This window comes from Glycine max, chromosome 3 (genome assembly GCF_000004515.6).
Source record: "Glycine max cultivar Williams 82 chromosome 3, Glycine_max_v4.0, whole genome shotgun sequence".
Lineage (NCBI taxonomy): Eukaryota > Viridiplantae > Streptophyta > Magnoliopsida > Fabales > Fabaceae > Glycine > Glycine max.
The window spans coordinates 28,826,087-28,843,873 of NC_016090.4; the positions used below are offsets into that span (position 1 = coordinate 28,826,087).

General features: G+C 35.0%; 1 protein-coding gene and 2 pseudogenes across 2 annotated transcripts; all 3 read left to right on the plus strand.

The window, feature by feature from the left end:
* Positions 1 to 583: 583 nt before the first annotated feature.
* LOC106798221 (ATP-dependent DNA helicase PIF1-like) lies at positions 584 to 4,336 on the plus strand (annotated as a pseudogene).
* Positions 4,337 to 5,983: 1,647 nt separating this feature from the next.
* LOC100805930 (uric acid degradation bifunctional protein TTL-like) lies at positions 5,984 to 11,243 on the plus strand. Of its 2 annotated transcripts, none has more exons than NM_001252922.4 (5): positions 5,984 to 6,425; positions 7,739 to 7,796; positions 8,145 to 8,246; positions 8,557 to 8,707; positions 10,419 to 11,243. In NM_001252922.4, the coding sequence occupies exons 1-5, from the start codon at positions 6,196 to 6,198 to the stop codon at positions 10,874 to 10,876; spliced, it is 999 nt and encodes a 332-aa protein (NP_001239851.1). In that variant the 5' UTR covers positions 5,984 to 6,195; the 3' UTR covers positions 10,877 to 11,243. The 2 variants fall into 2 exon arrangements, with proteins under 2 accessions (NP_001239851.1, NP_001349071.1); NM_001362142.2 differs by having other exon boundaries at positions 10,422 to 11,243.
* A 2,813-nt stretch (positions 11,244 to 14,056) lies between these two features.
* Positions 14,057 to 17,787, plus strand: part of LOC102669202 (conserved oligomeric Golgi complex subunit 6-like) — a 7,074-nt pseudogene continuing 3,343 nt past the window's right edge.

The window sequence follows — 17,787 nt, forward strand, 5'->3', positions numbered from 1 at the left end:
CTAATTATTTGTGTTAATACTATTATCAGGTGTCATTACTAAACCTGAAGAACTTTGGAATCAGACATGGAATTGGTTAGCTGGAGACATTGCATATCATTATAAAAAAACAACTCTGAACACATGTTAGTTTTAATCAGTTTGTAACTTTCTATATTGAATAACATCACAGATATGCATTGTTTAACTATCTCCTTTATCATTTGTTAGAATTACACATTGATGATAAGCAACTTAAAAATTTAACATTACTGGAAATTGAAAAACTTCTGCATCCAAACCAAAAATCACTCAAAGACTATCCTACAATGCCATATCCTGAGGGTGGAAATCCTGCATCATGTCTAGAGAATAGCTTGATATTGTCTGAACTTAATTACAACAATGATCAGGCTAGATCAGAATTCAAAAATCTTTTTCTATCGATGACAGGTAATCTACCAATTCATATATTATAAATTGCATTTAACAAAGTTAAATTCCATCTGTATTTTCCAATTTTACATATGCTAATTCTTCATTTCTATCAAATCTCAACTTATTTTTTATTCTAGACGAACAAAAACAAATTTATCACAAAATTATGGAAGCTGTCAACAACAATGAAGGTGACATGTTTTTTCTATATGGATATGGAGGTACAGGAAAAACATACATATGGAGAACATTAGCAAGTTCACTGAGGGCAAAAAATCAAATTGTGATTATGGTTGCTTCTAGCGGCATAGCTTCTTTGTTATTGCCAGGAGGCAGAACTGCTCATTCCAAATTTAAGATACCTGTGCCAATTTTTGAAGACTCAACATGCAATATACTTCAAGGAAGTCAGCTAGCAGAATTGTTAAATCAGACAAATCTGATAATTTGGGATGAAGCACCCATGGCACACAAATTTTGCTTTGAAGCACTTGATCAAACTTTAAGAGACATTATTAAAGAAAAAAAATCCCAATAAAATTTTTGGAGCCAAAGTTATTGTATTTGGTGGAGATTTCCGACAAATTCTGCCAGTCATTCCAAGAGGAAGTCGTTCAAACATTATAAATGCAACAATCAATTCATCATATCTGTGGCCTTCCTGTGAAGTCTTAACACTCACCAAAAACATGCGTTTACAAGGCAATGCCCAATTAATTGATGATCAAGAAACTACTAAATTTGCAAAGTGGATTCTAGATATTGGAGATGGAGTTATTAGGAATCAAAATGATGGATATGCTACTATTGAAATTCCTGAGTACCTACTGATTACTGAATATAATGACCCCATTGATATTATAGTCAAATCAACATTTCCAGATTTATATCAACATCACAGTAATCCTGATTTCTTCAAATCTAGAGCAATATTAGCTTCCACCAATGAAACAGTTGAAGAGGTCAATGATTATATACTTTCCTTGATTCCAAGTATTAATGCACATCTGAAATTTACAAAAACTAAGGTCTACTCAGTATTTATTCTCTATTTAACTTTGTATGGTACCTCAAATAAATTTAATAGGTGAACAAATGGAATACTTAAGCTCTGATTATATAGAGAAGTCAGAAACCATTGACAGTTGGCATTTCCAATCAATCACAACTGAATTTCTCAATTCACTAAACACATCTGGTCTGCCAAATCATCGTATCAAGCTAAAAATCGATAGTCCTATAATGTTGCTAAGAAACTTAGACCAAACGCAAGGACTCTGTAATGGTACTAGATTAATAGTTACTAGACTAGCCAAACATGTCATTGCAGCTGAAATCATTTCTGGCAAAAATGTTGGTGATAATGTTTACATCCCAAGAATGTCAATGTCACCTTCACAATCACCATGCCTTTCAAGCTTTTAAGAAGACAGTTTCCAATCATGTTATCTTATGCAATGACGATTAACAAGTCTCAGGGCCAATCACTTTCTATGGTTGGGCTTTATTTGCCAAAACCAGTCTTTAGCCATGGGCAATTATACGTTGCATTATCGAGGGTCAATTCAAGGCAAGGACTAAAAGTTCTTATTCATGATAAAGACCAAAAAAATATGACTACTACTACTAATGTAGTCTTCAAAGAGGTTTTCAAAAATCTTACAAGGTAACTCTAAATTTTCAAACAAGAAATTGTACTATCTATTGGCAATAATTCCAAACTGTTATCTTACTTATATACATTCTAACATACAGCCAAAGATGATATCATATATTACAATGTTAAATTTAATATTGTCAGGTATGCAATCTTAATCATCACATTAATATCTTCCATTTATAATTTCATTTACTTAACATTATATTATTTAGCAGTTTATCACAGCTTAACATTTGCTTTGACATTTACATGAACAAATTTTCTTTATTTCTCTGCGAAATATAGAAATTTTAATTGTTGAAGTTCAATGATGAAATATCTAGCGTTCATATGTTATTGCTTATATGATAATTATGCTTGAAACAATATTTTTTAAAAATCGTTCATGCCAATCGTTCAAATGTAGCACACCATGCTGCATATACTGCATTCCTTCAAACCAACATCATTCTTATTTTACACAAAAAAAACCACATTTAAAAAATGCAGTTATGCAAGATGACATAATCACCTTTAAATAATTCGTTCATACCCCCTCTGCAATACATAAAAAATGAAATGTTAATAAGCAATCCTAGAAGTTGGCCCAATGTTCATATCTTGGCCCAAGATAAATTTAGACAGTTACTGCCCTACAATACCAACGGTCTTAGGCTTCAAATTCGAACAAAAACTCTTCATCTACTTTGTACTTCTTCAATTCACAGTTATTGATATCACATTTATTTACAACCATGCAACATTGGAAAGAAGCAAACATTAAATACCACACTAAAGGCCTATCATCTACTTTCTTCTGCAAATCCTTTTTCATTCCTCTGTCCAAACTCTACTTTCACGCCATACAAAAAATGAGCACCACATCCTCAACCGCATCAACTAAGGTAAATCATTTCTACTCTTCTCTTCACGGCACCTACCTTTTTGTTGTGTTTATTTTCATTTTCATAGGTTTTTGGTTTGCGATTTTTCTGCTATGTGTCTGATGCACGTGGTTTAACGGTTTGTGCAATGCCGTTGTTTTTTGTCGTGTCATTTTCCTTACTTTCTTTTTCAAGTTTGAAAACAAAACTGGACTTGAAGGTGTCCGGCCCTCCTTGGTCGTTTCTTTTCTAATTTTTATGTGCATGGCTTGGTCGTTTCTTTTCTAACTTTTATGTGCATGGCTATCATTTTCGTTTTTGTTTTCCATTTTCGTTTTTGTTTTCCACTTTCGTTTTGTTCTATTGTTGTCGTTGTTCTGTTTTTTCGTTTAATGTCTTTGCCTTTCATTTGGTTTCCGTTTGTATGCACATTAGTCCTTTCCACTGTTTTTCTTTTTTGGTGTTTTGTTTACAAACCTTTATATTGTGCATCCCTGCCATTTCATAATTTTCCTTTGCTTGACAAGTTTCTTTTGACATTTGGTTTTATATCCCTATGATTACAGAGGAAAAATGCCATCATGCGACCACCACGGATCATGCAATTTATCGCTGCCTTCAACAATGACAAGGTCATCTTTTTTCTCAATTCTTCTATTACTATTATTGTTACACATACATGCATTTATATTTCCCACTTTTTTTTTAGAATACCATACAACTTCCAGCCTTCTATCATACTCAATGGGCACCAAACTATCCTGAGATGGCTCATCTCAGATACAATGGAGCCATTTATGAAGTACAAGTAAGACAACACAGAGATAAAGTGTATTTAGCAGATGGACTCCAAAGCTTCCGGAAAGATTTGAAAATTTATGAGTCAACCAACATCAACTTCTTTGCATGTGACCATCACTCTGTTTTTGACATACATTTCATACCACCATCGGAGCGGCAAACTTGCGGCAGGCAAAGGCATTCATCCAGAAAGTACATATGGACTCTTTAACTTACTCAGGAAATGCTGGATCATCCTGAACCGCTGGTAAGCTGACTTTCATATCTTAATCTCTTTAAACACATTTTTACCATTTTAACAATTTAATTTTTTTCAAATTACAGAAAACTCCCCCATTGTACAAAAGTTCCTCTTAGAACTTGCGGCAACCACATGACAGTTTTAAGGCGGCATGGCCCCCCACTGCAATGGAAAGTTGAAACGCTGAATCCTGCTATTGGTGGAAAAGGTGTTGTCCAACCATGGTATGATTTTCTTCAAGAAATGGATTTTGATGATGGAGATGAAATTTCTATTTATTATAGGTATTATGAAAAAATTTGGGATATCATAATCAGGAGGCAGGAAGATTGGGAAGATGATGACAGTGAGTAGGCTGTCTTTATCATTTTGCTGTTAATATGTTGTTGGTGCAACAAACAATTTTTTTATTTTGCTATGTTGCTGGTGCAACGAACAATATTTTTATTTTCCTGTTAATTATCCATGAACAACTAGATTAATGCTTTAGTGTTAATTTCTATTTCCCTGTTTAACAGCTTTATCACGTTGGTGTCCATGAACAACTAAAAAAAGCTAACCAAACAACCCGTGCATGTGCACGGGTTGCAGACGAGTTTCATATTAAAAGACAATCATGATTTGAATCTTGAATAACCTGATTAAGAGTAGGGGTGGGTAAACGGGCCCAGGTCCATGGACTGACCTGCGGTCCGCGCGGGTTACGGAACAATTTTTTTAAACGGTCCATGGTTATGTCATATTTTTGGGCCCGCCCCGCTTAACCCGTGGACTATGCGGGTTTGGCCCGCGGGGTCTGCAGGTTGCCCGCAACCCGCATTAGGTTTAATTTGTGTGATCCTGACCCAATTATATTAGGTTTGATGTTCTCTTTTTCACTTTAAGCTTTTTTTAAAAAAATAACAGATAAAGAAATATATTAGATAAGATAAAGATATAAAGATAAAAATAAAAGATTTAAATTAAAAGATGATAAAGATAAAAAAGGATAAGATAACAAAAATAAAAGATTAAGATAAAAAAGATAAGTGATAACCTGCTTAAAAATCTTCTTTTTTGATATTTTCTCGATCTTTTTCTCTTTTAATCTATCATTTTCATATCTGAAAGTCATAAATAATAAAAATATCAATTCTTATAATTTAAACCAAAAACAATTGTTAAATAAATATTTTTAAAGATATTTCAATATATTTTTATTATAAAAAATAGCTCATATCATATTTAGTAGTTATAGCAGACTAAGAACATTTTTTCTCCTCACGTGTGCTTAATAAATATCGAACTAGGCTTCTTGTTGACAATATATACTAAAAATTGGTTACTAGTATTTGATATGCAAGGTAAATAATATGTAATAATTATTGTCTTTTAATAACTTAACTTCATTTTATTCTAATATTTATTATTATTTCGAGTTTTATAAAAAGAAGATGAAGATATGGAGATGGAGAAGACTCAAGCTACTTCAAATATGAAATCATTTGCTGTTGGAGATGTTTAAATTTCATATTTTAGATTTATTGTTTGGATTTTTTTTTGTTAAGACATTATTTATTTTATTGATGTAATTGACTAATTATTGAGATTTTATTTACATTTGTATTGAACTTAATTTGATTGTATTATATTTTTATTAAAATTAAATTTCTTTTAAAACTAGGCCCGCAGACCGGCCCGTTTGACCCGCGGGGTCCGCGGGACGGAGGCGAACCAATTTATTTGGTCCGTGTAAGAAGCGGGGCGGATTGGACCGGTCCACTACTAATGCGGACTTATGCAGACGAGTCTTACGCGGAGCGGACTGGCCCGCTTACCCACCCCTAATTAAGAGATACAGATTGATGCTGTTACCTAGGTCCATCATTGTTGATATCACAATGGAAAAAAAAGGATTTTTTTTTAAATTAAGACAATTAAGAAAAACAAAAAGATAAAAAATAATAATTAAGTTTTAACAATAAAAATCATTAAAATAGAAAAAGAATTTGTGTCACTGCCACTTCCCCTTTCAGCTGGCCAAAAAGAACTTCTCACGTGGCATTTTGTTCGTGTCCGAAGAACAAGACTAAGGTGCTGACACATCCTCTTCTCTTCTTTTTTTTCCCCAAAAATCTTACACAGATCCTCAAACCATAAAAACACACTCCAATTCCAATTGAAATGTTCAAAACACAAGCGAAGTGAAAAGAGAGTGAGTATCGTTGGAAAAAATGGAGTTCAGTTTCGATGAGAAGGACTTTGTGTCGTGCTGCGGGAGCACTAAATTCGCGAAGGAAATGGCTTCGGCCTCTCCTTTCGGTTCGTTGCAGGACGCTGTTTCTGTTGCCAGAGACGTTTGGTTCAACAGCGTTGATGTCAATGGTTGGCTTCAGGCCTTCTCTGCGCACCCTCAGATCGGTCAAAGCCACGCTCCCTCTGTTGCCTCTGAAGCCAGTGCTCAGTTCAGTACTTCAAATTCACCTCTTTTCCCCATCCGGGTCACTCTCTTTTTTGTGTTTTGGTGTGAAAGTATTGAGTTTTGAGTGAAAAGGTTCTGTTTTATCTCCTGATTGGTGATTATTTGTGTGTGAAGCTACTGATCTGTTCAGTACTTGAAATTTACGTATTTTTCCCATCTGGGTCACTCTCCTTTTTTGTGTTTATTGTTAAAGAATTGAGTTTTGAGTGCAAAGGGTTTATTTTTAATTTTCTCTTTTTGGGTAGTGGTTGTATGTGTCTTCATATGGGATTTGTCAGTTCAAGTTGAGTGATTGATTCCTCCTATTCTGTTTCAATCAGGAATCATTGTTGATTTTAAATTACTTATTGTAAAAGTCATTAAATTTAGCTTATAAATGATTTGTGATTGGACTACAGTTTAAAAATCATTTCATAGACCATCTATTCCTTCTTTTAACCATCGTGGTGGCTCTCTCCAAAAGTTAAAGAGTAAATAGTCTATGAGCTTAGAGTATTTACACGGTTTTGTAATTACAAATTGTGATATACTGTAAGTTTGTTAACTTTTATAGTTAACCTATCTATCATGATATTTTGTTAGTTCGTAGTGTGAAAACAACATGTGCACTGATAATGCATAGAAATTAAACTCTTATGAAACTAATGAGTTAGGTGTAATGGTTGTGTTTTTCTTTCTGGAAGTGAATGCAGGGGTATTAGGATATGGATTCTCCACGATCACGCCTTCAGGTTGGATGAATATTGGACGACTCAAATCTTAGATGCATATTTTAAGTCTGATTTACTGAGATAAAATATGAGTTGTCTAATGTTCATCCAACGGTTGCAATTGTGTGATAGAGTGAATGTGTTAAATCCCTGACTACAGGAAATCCGGGTCTCAGATTTTAAGTTAGCTGTGGAGTTTGTCAGTTCAGTTCAGTTATTCCTCTTATTGTGTTCCTGTTTTTAACTATATGGGTTGCTTTCTATTTTGTATTTTGATATGAAACAAATGAGTTAGATGCAAATGTTGTTTTATTTTTCTTGGTGGGTGCATGGGATTTTAAGTTAGTTATGCAGTTTGGCAGTTCAGTTATTCTTCCAATTCTTTTCCTGTTTTTAGCCACCTGGGTTGGTTTCTCCCTTTCAGATTGTTGTGAGAAACATGAATGAAGTTGTAAATTTGTCTTCACCTTGGTGGTGTTTGCTTTTGGCTTAATCTGTGATGTATGCAATGAAAAGGGTAAAAGAAATATATCCCCTATTTGCTTGTTAGGAATAATGACTTATCTAAGGAACTTCTTTTGGCAGGTGGAGTAAGGGAGAGCAATCAACTGCTTTAGCAACTGCTACTGGTTCGAGCTTACAGGTTTGGTTGCTGCTGCTACTAAAAAAATTACCAATACTTTAAGTGCCATTTTCTGTACTATGAACTATATGGATGGAAGGTTCTGGCTATGCTGTCAGAGTACTTAAGCTAATGTGTAAGATATTGAATTGAAAAGAACCTTCATTGGTTGGACCTGCATCATGGTTTACTATTTGTCTATTAGTTTTATTATTATTGTGGACGAAGTTAATTAGTAACCATTTATCCATTAATAAAATTGGGCTTTGGATGAGGCAGCAAACATGTGGCCAGAGGAAGAAGGCCTCAACTGCAATGTTAATTGTTGATGAATGACAGTTGGTCATCTGCATGTGGTCTATTTTGCAGGAACTATCTGAATGGAATGCTCGGTACAGGGAAAAGTTTGGGTTTGTATTTCTCATTTGTGCAGCTGGGAGAAGTACTGATGAGATACTTGCTGAACTGAAGGTAAATTTGAATTTATAGTTTATTGCTGGCAATTTTTTTATTCATGTATTTATTTATTTTATTTCTATTGTTCATCTAATTTTTATTTGGGTGAGTTTCTGTTGAACCATTATATTCCTTCCATGGGGGCTTTTTATCTCCTTTATTGTCTCTTAAGTTATGTGCATGATTCAATCATTGCATTTTCCTATGTTGTTTAGGAACCCAAATTGCTTTGAAATTGTCACCAGTGAAAGAATTTGAGAGATAGAGGAAAATGTTGATATAAGACTTTTCATTTAAATTTAAAATAATGTTTCACATCTTGCAGAGACGTTATACAAACAGGCCAATTGTTGAATTTGAGATTGCTGCTCGGGAGCAAATGAAAATTACAGAACTACGCCTTGCAAAGCTCTTTTCAAGTAGAGAAAACATTTCTTCTACAGCTGATAAGAATTCCACTGCTAGAAAGGCAGAAGGTACTTCCATATTCTTTTTATGTTTTAGGTTTCTTTACAATTTAAGAACACCTTTTCAAATTTAGATCTTCTTAGGAAAGATATAACTTTGTGCTCTATGTGTTTCCCTGACAACCCTTCAACTATTAAATTTGGTTTTGCTCATAGTTGTATTCATAAATTAAAATGTAGTATATCACCAGCCATTTAGAATCAACCATCATGAGTTGTGAACTTTTGTCAAGAAGTAGCAGGATCAAAATTTTTTTTTTTATGCATTCATTATGTTAAAAGTTGTGAGTTGTACAGTCATCAAATCTGAGATCCAAGTGATTTAATGTTAACTGTTAACTTGTGCTAGAATCATGTGATTTACACAAGTCATTAACTGTACAAATGAAATAGAGGATACAAAACATGATCTGATTAAATCCAATTGTATGTAATTAATCAATAATCAGCATATGAGAGGGTCCTTTGTAAATGCTTAAAAATTTAACAGGTGTATATATTTAGCCTTACTAATTCCGTGTGTAAGATTTATCTTGATAAAAGAAAAACATAACTTGTATATTTTGTATTATGCCTGCTGTCCTACTATAGTGTTTTTTGTTCAACATTATTAGTCCAGTGTAGTCTAACTTACTGGCATCTTTTTTACCAGTTTGAATAGTCAGGCCTTTCTTTCTCCTTAAATTATGTTTGCTGCTACTTGATGCTCTGTTTTCTGAAATTAATTTTCCTTGAACCTTTTTCTTTTAAGCTGCTAATTTTTGTGCATATATGGAAAAACATTTGTATTGTGTAGAAGAATTGTAATATTTAGAACCATTAATGAGTCTTCAGCTTTCAGCTTAAGCTTTGGGGGTAGTGGGTAATTAACTTTGTATTAGAGCCCCTATGACCAAGTTTATTCTTCTAAATTAAAATGTTGAGTTTTAGCACAAGGCGAGTGAGAGGTGCATTGTCTGTAATTCAAGTTCAAAGGCTTCTGCTTCAGGACTCAGGAGGCATGCTAGATATAAAATCATTCACAAGCCTTTCCGTAATAGCTTAATTCTTAAATAGTTTTTTGTCGACACACAATAAAGATGTACACATGTAATTGGAGTTATTGGATTGAATAGTTATTACCTCTGAAATTCTGTATCTGGAAACTCATAAGTGAGCACTGAAAAGTGTGTTCTTGTGGGGAAGATAGAAAGCCAAGCAAACAGATATTCTAAGAAACCTTTTTATATCTTAAATGTGGATGATTTGGACCTCCCTATTATGCAAACCTTAGCTCATTTTATTCCATTGCATTGTAATAGGCATGTTGCTTTGTCGAGTGGTGCACATTTTGAGTCCCTGATGTTTCATCTTTTGTAGTGATCCCTCAGCCCCCACCTCATCTTATTTAATTTTGACAAATGAACTAGGAAGTCTGGTTACAATATATGTTTCATTCATCCTTATTATGAACTGTTCTACATGTAGCAAATGATTGATTGTTGCATGACCCTATTATTGTCTGCTTGTATGTTGTAACTTCCCTTTTTCTGCATTAAACTCTTCTTTGGGAAATTCCAAAGTTGTAAGGTCTGCTATTTGGTTGTGAATAAATTGTCCTTCCCATTGTTTATATAAAGTATATGGTATGAATTTTCTAAACTCTCCCAACTTATACATCACGATATTTCCTTGTCTAAAGCCTATAACCTATCTTGATTTTTCATTTTCTCAATGCTAGAAGATCGTATAAGCATTATCAGTAGTCACATGACTGCTACTTCAGAGAGTTCAACAGGCAAATCAATTCAGCATCCTGCCAGAACCCGCCCTCCCATTACCACTCACGTGTTGGATGTTTCGCGGGGGGCTCCAGCTGCTGGTATTGATGTACTTCTGGAGGTGTGGAGGGGCACTCAGTCTCAGCCAACATTTGGGGCCACAGGCGGTGGCAGTTGGGTGTTCCAAGGGTCTTCAAAGACGGATTCGGATGGCCGCAGTGGTCAACTGTTGAGCATAGTCGATGAAGCGAGTCCAGGGATATACAGGATAAGTTTCAACACTGGGAAGTACATCCCAAATGGTTTCTTTCCTTATGTGTCTATAGTGTTTGAAATCAAAGAGTCACAAAAAAGGGAACATTTTCATGTTCCTCTCCTACTTTCACCGTTCTCATTCAGCACTTACCGTGGAAGCTAGGAATATAGGGACAGTTGCCAAAAGAATGCCATGAATTTCTGAAGATTTGATGAAGGGAACTTGTGTTTTTGCTCGTAGAACGTGGTTAAAAGGGTACCAAATATAGAAAGGTAATCAATGTATTATTGTTTAGTCAATGCATGTTATATAAGTTCTTTTGAATTAATAATCGAGACTTGCAATATTTGAGACGCTAAATGGCACATTACAGTGCATGAGCAAGGGTTTATGCCTTTTTGCTAGAAGTTTCAATTTACAAACAAGTTAACTCTTATTTGCATTACTTTTGCTTTTAATGATGTAATTATTCATGGAAGTATATTGACATTGCCTCCATATTTTGTTTTTCACAAGTTACAATCAAAGTAAAAAAAATAAAAAATCGTATATCTTGTTGTAGACAATAGTTTTCCTTACCTATTTTTTGGAAACAATTTTTTACGTGGGAATAAATTAGGAACAAGACAATTAGACAAAGGACGTGAAATAAATTATACTATGTTTGGTTCAAGGAATTTTCCTAGTTTTAGGGTCTAATGTTACAATATTATACACTTTTAAGGATTGAAATGTTACCATATTATACACTTTTAAGGATTGAAATGATAGTTTACTAAAAAAGGATGAAACTAATTAACTAATGGATATAGTGGGGAGAGTGAAGAGAGGGCGAGAATGGTTATAGGAGTGTTTATGACCTAATCCGCCTCATTAGCCGAACTTGACTTGAAGGAACTATGGACAGGTTCGGGTTTATTTCAAGTTGTCCCAACTTGTATTTCTTTTAAGAAGTACATTTTTAAAAATAATTATGTATTAATAATACACATTCATAACTTAATAAATAATGTTTTGTCTAATATGATATTATTTATCTTAAAATTTATGTAGTAAAATATACCTTAAATATAGTTGTATATTTCTTTAATTCTAATATATATATATATATTAGAGATCAAATTACAATGGTGTAACTTAAATTAATTATTATAATATTTTATAATTTGATATAAAATATAATTTTTATCGATTTGATGATTGAATCATACCTACATATTGTCAAGATTGATTATGTCAAATTTTATCAAAATTGAAAAATGATAAGAAAGTAATAAATGATTTATATTTTAGTATGCTTTGAAAAGTTTATATTACATCGATTTTAATCTATATAAATGAGGTAACAAATAATTTTGAATTAATATGAAATTTTGTATATATGATCTATATGAAATGAATCTTCAATCCAACAGTGGATTTTAAGAAAATATTATTCTATTGAAAATTATTAAACGGTGTAATAGTTTATTAAAGTTACATGGATGTAATTTAATCCTCTTATATATATATAATGTTAAGATTAATATGGTATACTAACTTTAAGATAAACATGTCCCAACTTGTTCGACGAAAACCCATAGCGGTGATGAGGTTTGTTCGTGTGAAACTCCTTACCTAGGTCGTATACACTATTTCAACTCTTTGGAAAAAAAATGAAGATGTATTTGATGTCGCTAAAGAATAATTGTAATAGTATTATTTATCATAAACTGATTATTGGTATCAGACTTACTAATTTTATTATCACACTTTGTTAGTACTAATTTTTTTTATATAGGATGATAGAATTTTTTTGTTAATTGTTAGCTTCCTCAAATTTTCCAATGCAAAATGGAAATGTGTTTTCACTTTGTATTTTAAATTAATACAAATGGATAATTGTTTCCATTTTGCATTGAAGTGTGCATTACTAATACAAAATAGTCCCCCAATGCAAAACGGACACAAGTTACTATCTTGTGTCATGAACTAAAGAAACATGTTTTTATGAAGGATATTTTTGTCATAAATAAATAAAATAGAGTTAGAAAATATATCAACAATTGTTGACACAAGTGGTAGGGACTTGTATCCCTTAACTAAGTGATTCAGGATTCAAATCTTGGTTAGTCCTTAGGTATGGAATAAATTGTGTTGGGAGGGGAATACCTCCCTTGTGTGTGCTCAAGGTCCTCAATGAAGATTTTTCATTGCTTTCGGTGGAACAACTTTGTACAAATACCATGCTTAAAGAAAAAGTCGAAGAACATACTCAGCAGTAAAGGGAGTGTCATTAACAAAGCCCATGAATGTGACACATATAGGAACAAGCCCAATTCGTCTAGCAAGGGAGCAGGAAAGAGCCTGGTCCCCATCTTGATCCAACATAGTAATGAATAGAGAAGCTCTAAAAAAAAATACATAAATAAAAATAAAACGGCCCAAGATTACATGTTGACAGTTGGTAGTTAATTACAAGATGTTGCATTCCCATTGGTGGAGTAATTTGAACTTATTTAAATTTGATTAGTGGTTGTGAATTTTAAGGTAAATATTTTTTTTGATAAACTCCACTTGATAATAGTCAATTAATTCAAGTCGATGCATGCATGCTCGATAAAAATAACTAAACTAATCTTGGCAAGTCATTGTTACTGCCTGGTATTCACATATACTAATTAATTGTTTTTTTATACTGAAATATACTAATTAATCTTTGCAAGTAATTGCTTATTACTTCCTGCTATTCACATATAATAATTAATCTTGACATGTCTTTGTTAGTCTTTTTTTTTGTTGAATAAGTCATTGTTAGTTGTTACTAGCTGGTATCACTACTAGAAAAATTAGTTTTTACGACACTGATTTTAAGTCGGTTGATAAACAATCATCTTTGATAGGAATGCGGTGACATTTTTGTAAATAAATACATTTATTCTAAGACGGTTTTGTGAAAATCGTCTTAGAAGAATATCATTCTAAGATGGTTTTACCAAACCGTTTTAGAAGATTTTCAATTGTTTTTAAAATCTCCCTCTACTCTCTCGCGCCTCTCTCTATTCTCACTCTCCCTCTCACTCTTTGTGCCAACCTCTCATGTTTCTACACTAGGGTTTCTCCATCTTCCACCTCCGTCTGATTCCCTTTCTCTCCTCCTCCTCCTTAACCTTCATCTTCCACCTCATGTGTGTGATGGATGACTTAAGCGCGTGACGATGAGCCAGTTGCAGTAAAAGCACTGAACCTTCATCTTCTTCGTTCTCTCTTGCTCCACTTTGAGGTGGAGAGCAACGACACCATTGACAACGGCAAGACCAAGATCTATGTTCTTTCTCTCTTTCTTCCTTCTCTTTGATAAGCATGGAGAATGAGGTCGATTCACTTCAATATAGCTGATGTTACTTCACTTGCTTCCGCTATTCATTTCTTTCTTCATTTGCTTTGCTAGGCCTTGGATAGCATGGAGAACGAGGTCGATTCGCTCGCTGAGTGTTGCAACAGGTCTAGATTTCTGTTTCTAAGAGTTCCTTATCTATAATTCATTGTTTGCGTCTTTATCATAACAAGTTGATGCACGTGTGACTATATTTTTGTATGCTTTGATGCCTAATGTTGTTGACTAAAGCTTAGTAGATTAATATTGAGTTGCATTCACTTTTTCTTCTGTAGGAAGTGCTCATATGAACGATAGTTGCATTGTGTCCATGTAATTGATTATTAGATACGAAACTAGCACATTGCGAAGAAAGTGCTTAGTAGGACTCATACATCAATTACTACTGAAATAAGTATTCAAAAATCGAAATGAGATAATGATGTGAAAATTGACTGATTAATCGTTAATCATTTTCCATCCATGTGCAAACAATAAATAAAAATAGCTATAATTATAGTAATTAGGAATGAAATAGGTTGCTCAGGGCAGTGTCTATCTAGAGTTATGGTTTAGATTTAGGTTGTTTTTCAATCACTTAATAGAAAGTTCTTGGAATTTTAGTGGGTGATCTGGGTGAAATAGTTGGGATTTTTTTATTATAAATTATGTACAAATCAGGCAATTCCATCATTCCATGCTAGCAAGCATAATAGAGCTGAGTATGGTTTGTGATCAAGAGATTCAATTTTTGTATTTGGTGTGGAATTTAAGCTTGTGATTCACAATTTTGGTTTTTAGCAATGCACCTCAATCCTGCCTAGGGTAGCTTTGCTATTCTTAGCCGGTCCCAAGCCCGGATAAAAGGAGAGGGTTGTGTTAGGCTTTCGACAGCCAACGTTAAACTTTGTCGAATCTCTATGACATGGATCAATTACGTAATAATGTGAATGCTAGGTCGTTGCCCGGAAGCAACGCGCTGTATGGCTCGAGTACAGTGTCAAAAGAGCAAGGGCCGCTGCATCGCCGCCCGGATGTAGTGAAAAGTAAGCAAGGGTTCCCACATTTTCGTGAACGGGTGTGGGTAAAGAAGCTAGTTCATGACAGGAGGATTCGCTTTGGTACATGGAATATAGGCACACTTACTGGAAAATCTATGGAAATAGTGGATGTTATGGTGAGGAGGAAGATCAATTTTATGTGCCTCCAAGAAACTAAGTGGACAGGTGAAAAAGCGAAAGAATTAGACAACTCGGGATTTAAGCTGTGGTATACGGGAAAAATTAGATCAAGAAATGGGGTAGGGATTATTGTGGACAAGGAGTGGAAGAAGGATGTCGTGGATGTAAGAAGAGTAGGAGATCGTATCATAGTCTTAAAATTGGTAGTGGGACAGGACACCTTTAATGTTATTAGTGGGTACGCACCTCAGGTTGGGTTAGCAGAGCACTTTAAGGTAAAATTTTGGGAGGATCTAGAAGGGGTACTTCAGGATATACCCCAAGGAGAGAAAGTTTTCCTAGGAGGGGATCTCAATGGACATGTAGGTAGCGTGGCTAGAGGTTTTGAGGGGGTGCATGGGGGTTTTGGCCTAGGGGAGATGAATGGGGAGGGTAAATCCATCTTGGAGTTTTCGGAGGCTTTGGATCTTTCTATAGCCAATACATGGTTTAAGAAAAGAGAGGAACATCTTATCACTTACAAAAGTGGAGGGACATGTTCTCAGATAGATTTCTTCCTTATCAGGAAGTCTGATAGGAAGTATTGCTTGAACTGTAAAGTTATCCCGGGAGAGAGCTTGACTACCCAACATAGAGTTTTGGTTATGGATGTAAGAATTAGAGATAGGGCAAAGAGAAGAAGTCCTCTGGTAGCACCAAGGATCAAATGGTGGCACTTGAAGGGTGAGAAACAAGGAATCTTCCAACAAAAGATATGGGAGGGTTGGTGTGGACAATCACAAGGAAGTGCAAATGATATGTGGAACAAGATGTCCCAAGAGATTATTAAAGTGGCTAAAGAGACGTTGGGTGAATCTAGAGGTTTTGGACCTAGGGGTAAAGAATCGTGGTGGTGGAATGAAAATGTTCAGAGCAAAGTTAGAGTAAAAAAGGAGTATTTCAAGGAGTGGTCTAGGTGTAGAAATTCTGAAACTTGGGATAAGTATAAGATAGCTAGAAATGAAACCAAAAAGGCGGTGAGTGAGGCAAGAGCCCAAGCTTTTGACGGACTATACCAAGCTCTAGGAACCAGGGACGAAGAAAGATCTATATATAGGCTTGCTAAGGGTAGAGAGAGGAAGACTAGAGATTTGGATCAAGTAAAGTGTGTTAAGGATGAAGAAGGCAAAGTCTTAGTGCATGAAAAAGATATCAAGGAAAGGTGGAAGGTGTATTTCCACAACTTATTTAATGATGGATATGGATATGACTCTAGCAGTCTAGACACAAGAGAAGAGGACCGGAACTATAAGTACTATCGTCGGATTCAGAAACAGGAAGTAAAGGAAGCGTTGAAAAGAATGAGTAATGGTAAGGCGGTGGGGCCAGACAACATACATATTGAAGTGTGGAAAACTCTTGGAGATAGAGGTCTTGAGTGGCTCACCGAACTCTTTAACGAAATTATGAGGTCAAAACGCATGCCGGAGGAATGGAGGAGAAGCACGTTAGTGCCAATCTATAAGAACAAGGGGGATATACAAAATTGTGCAAATTATAGGGGAATCAAGCTCATGAGTCATACCATGAAATTATGGGAAAGAGTGATCGAACGGAGATTAAGAAAGGAGACTCAAGTTACTGAGAATCAATTTGGTTTCATGCCGGGAAGGTCGACCATGGAAGCGATTTATTTATTACGGCGGGTGATGGAGCAATATCGCATGGCCCAATAAGACTTGCACTTGATTTTTATTGACTTGGAGAAGGCGTATGATAGAGTGCCTAGAGATATTTTGTGGAAAGCTCTAGAGAAGAAAGGGGTTAGGGTTGCATATATTCGAGCTATCCAAGATATGTATGATAGGGTATCGACTAGTGTTAGGACACAGGGTGGAGAGTCAGACGATTTTCCCATCACAATTGGTTTACATCAAGGGTCAACCCTTAGCCCCTACCTTTTTACCTTAATTCTGGATGTACTCACGGAACAAATCCAAGAGATAGCGCCGAGATGCATGCTTTTTGCAGATGACATAGTCCTCCTTGGAGAGTCGAGGGAGGAGTTGAATGAGAGGTTGGAAACTTGGAGACGAGCTCTAGAAACACATGGCTTTCGCCTAAGCAGAAGCAAATCGGAGTATATGGAATGTAAGTTCAACAAAAGAAGGAGGGTTTCTAACTCAGAGGTGAAAATAGGAGACCATATTATCCCTCAAGTCACACGGTTTAAATATCTTGGGTCTGTAATACAGGATGATGGGGAAATTGAAGGGGATGTGAATCATCGCATTCAAGCAGGATGGATGAAATGGAGAAAAGCATCGGGGGTGTTATGTGATGCAAAGGTACCGATCAAGCTAAAGGGAAAGTTTTATCGGACTGCGGTAAGACCGGCGATTTTGTACGGAACAGAATGTTGGGCGGTCAAGAGCCAACATGAGAATAAAGTAGGTGTAGCGGAGATGAGGATGTTGCGGTGGATGTGTGGTAAGACTCGACAGGATAAAATTAGAAACGAAGCTATTAGAGAGAGGGTTGGAGTAGCGCCTATTGTA

Coding starts and splice junctions, on each gene's coding strand:
- LOC100805930 (NM_001252922.4), top strand. CDS start 6,196: ATGGAGTTCAGTTTCGATGAGAAGGACTTTGTGTCGTGCTGCGGGAGC. Junction 7,797..8,144: donor CTACTGGTTCGAGCTTACAG/GTTTGGTTGCTG, acceptor TCTATTTTGCAG/GAACTATCTGAATGGAATGC. Junction 8,247..8,556: donor AGATACTTGCTGAACTGAAG/GTAAATTTGAAT, acceptor CACATCTTGCAG/AGACGTTATACAAACAGGCC.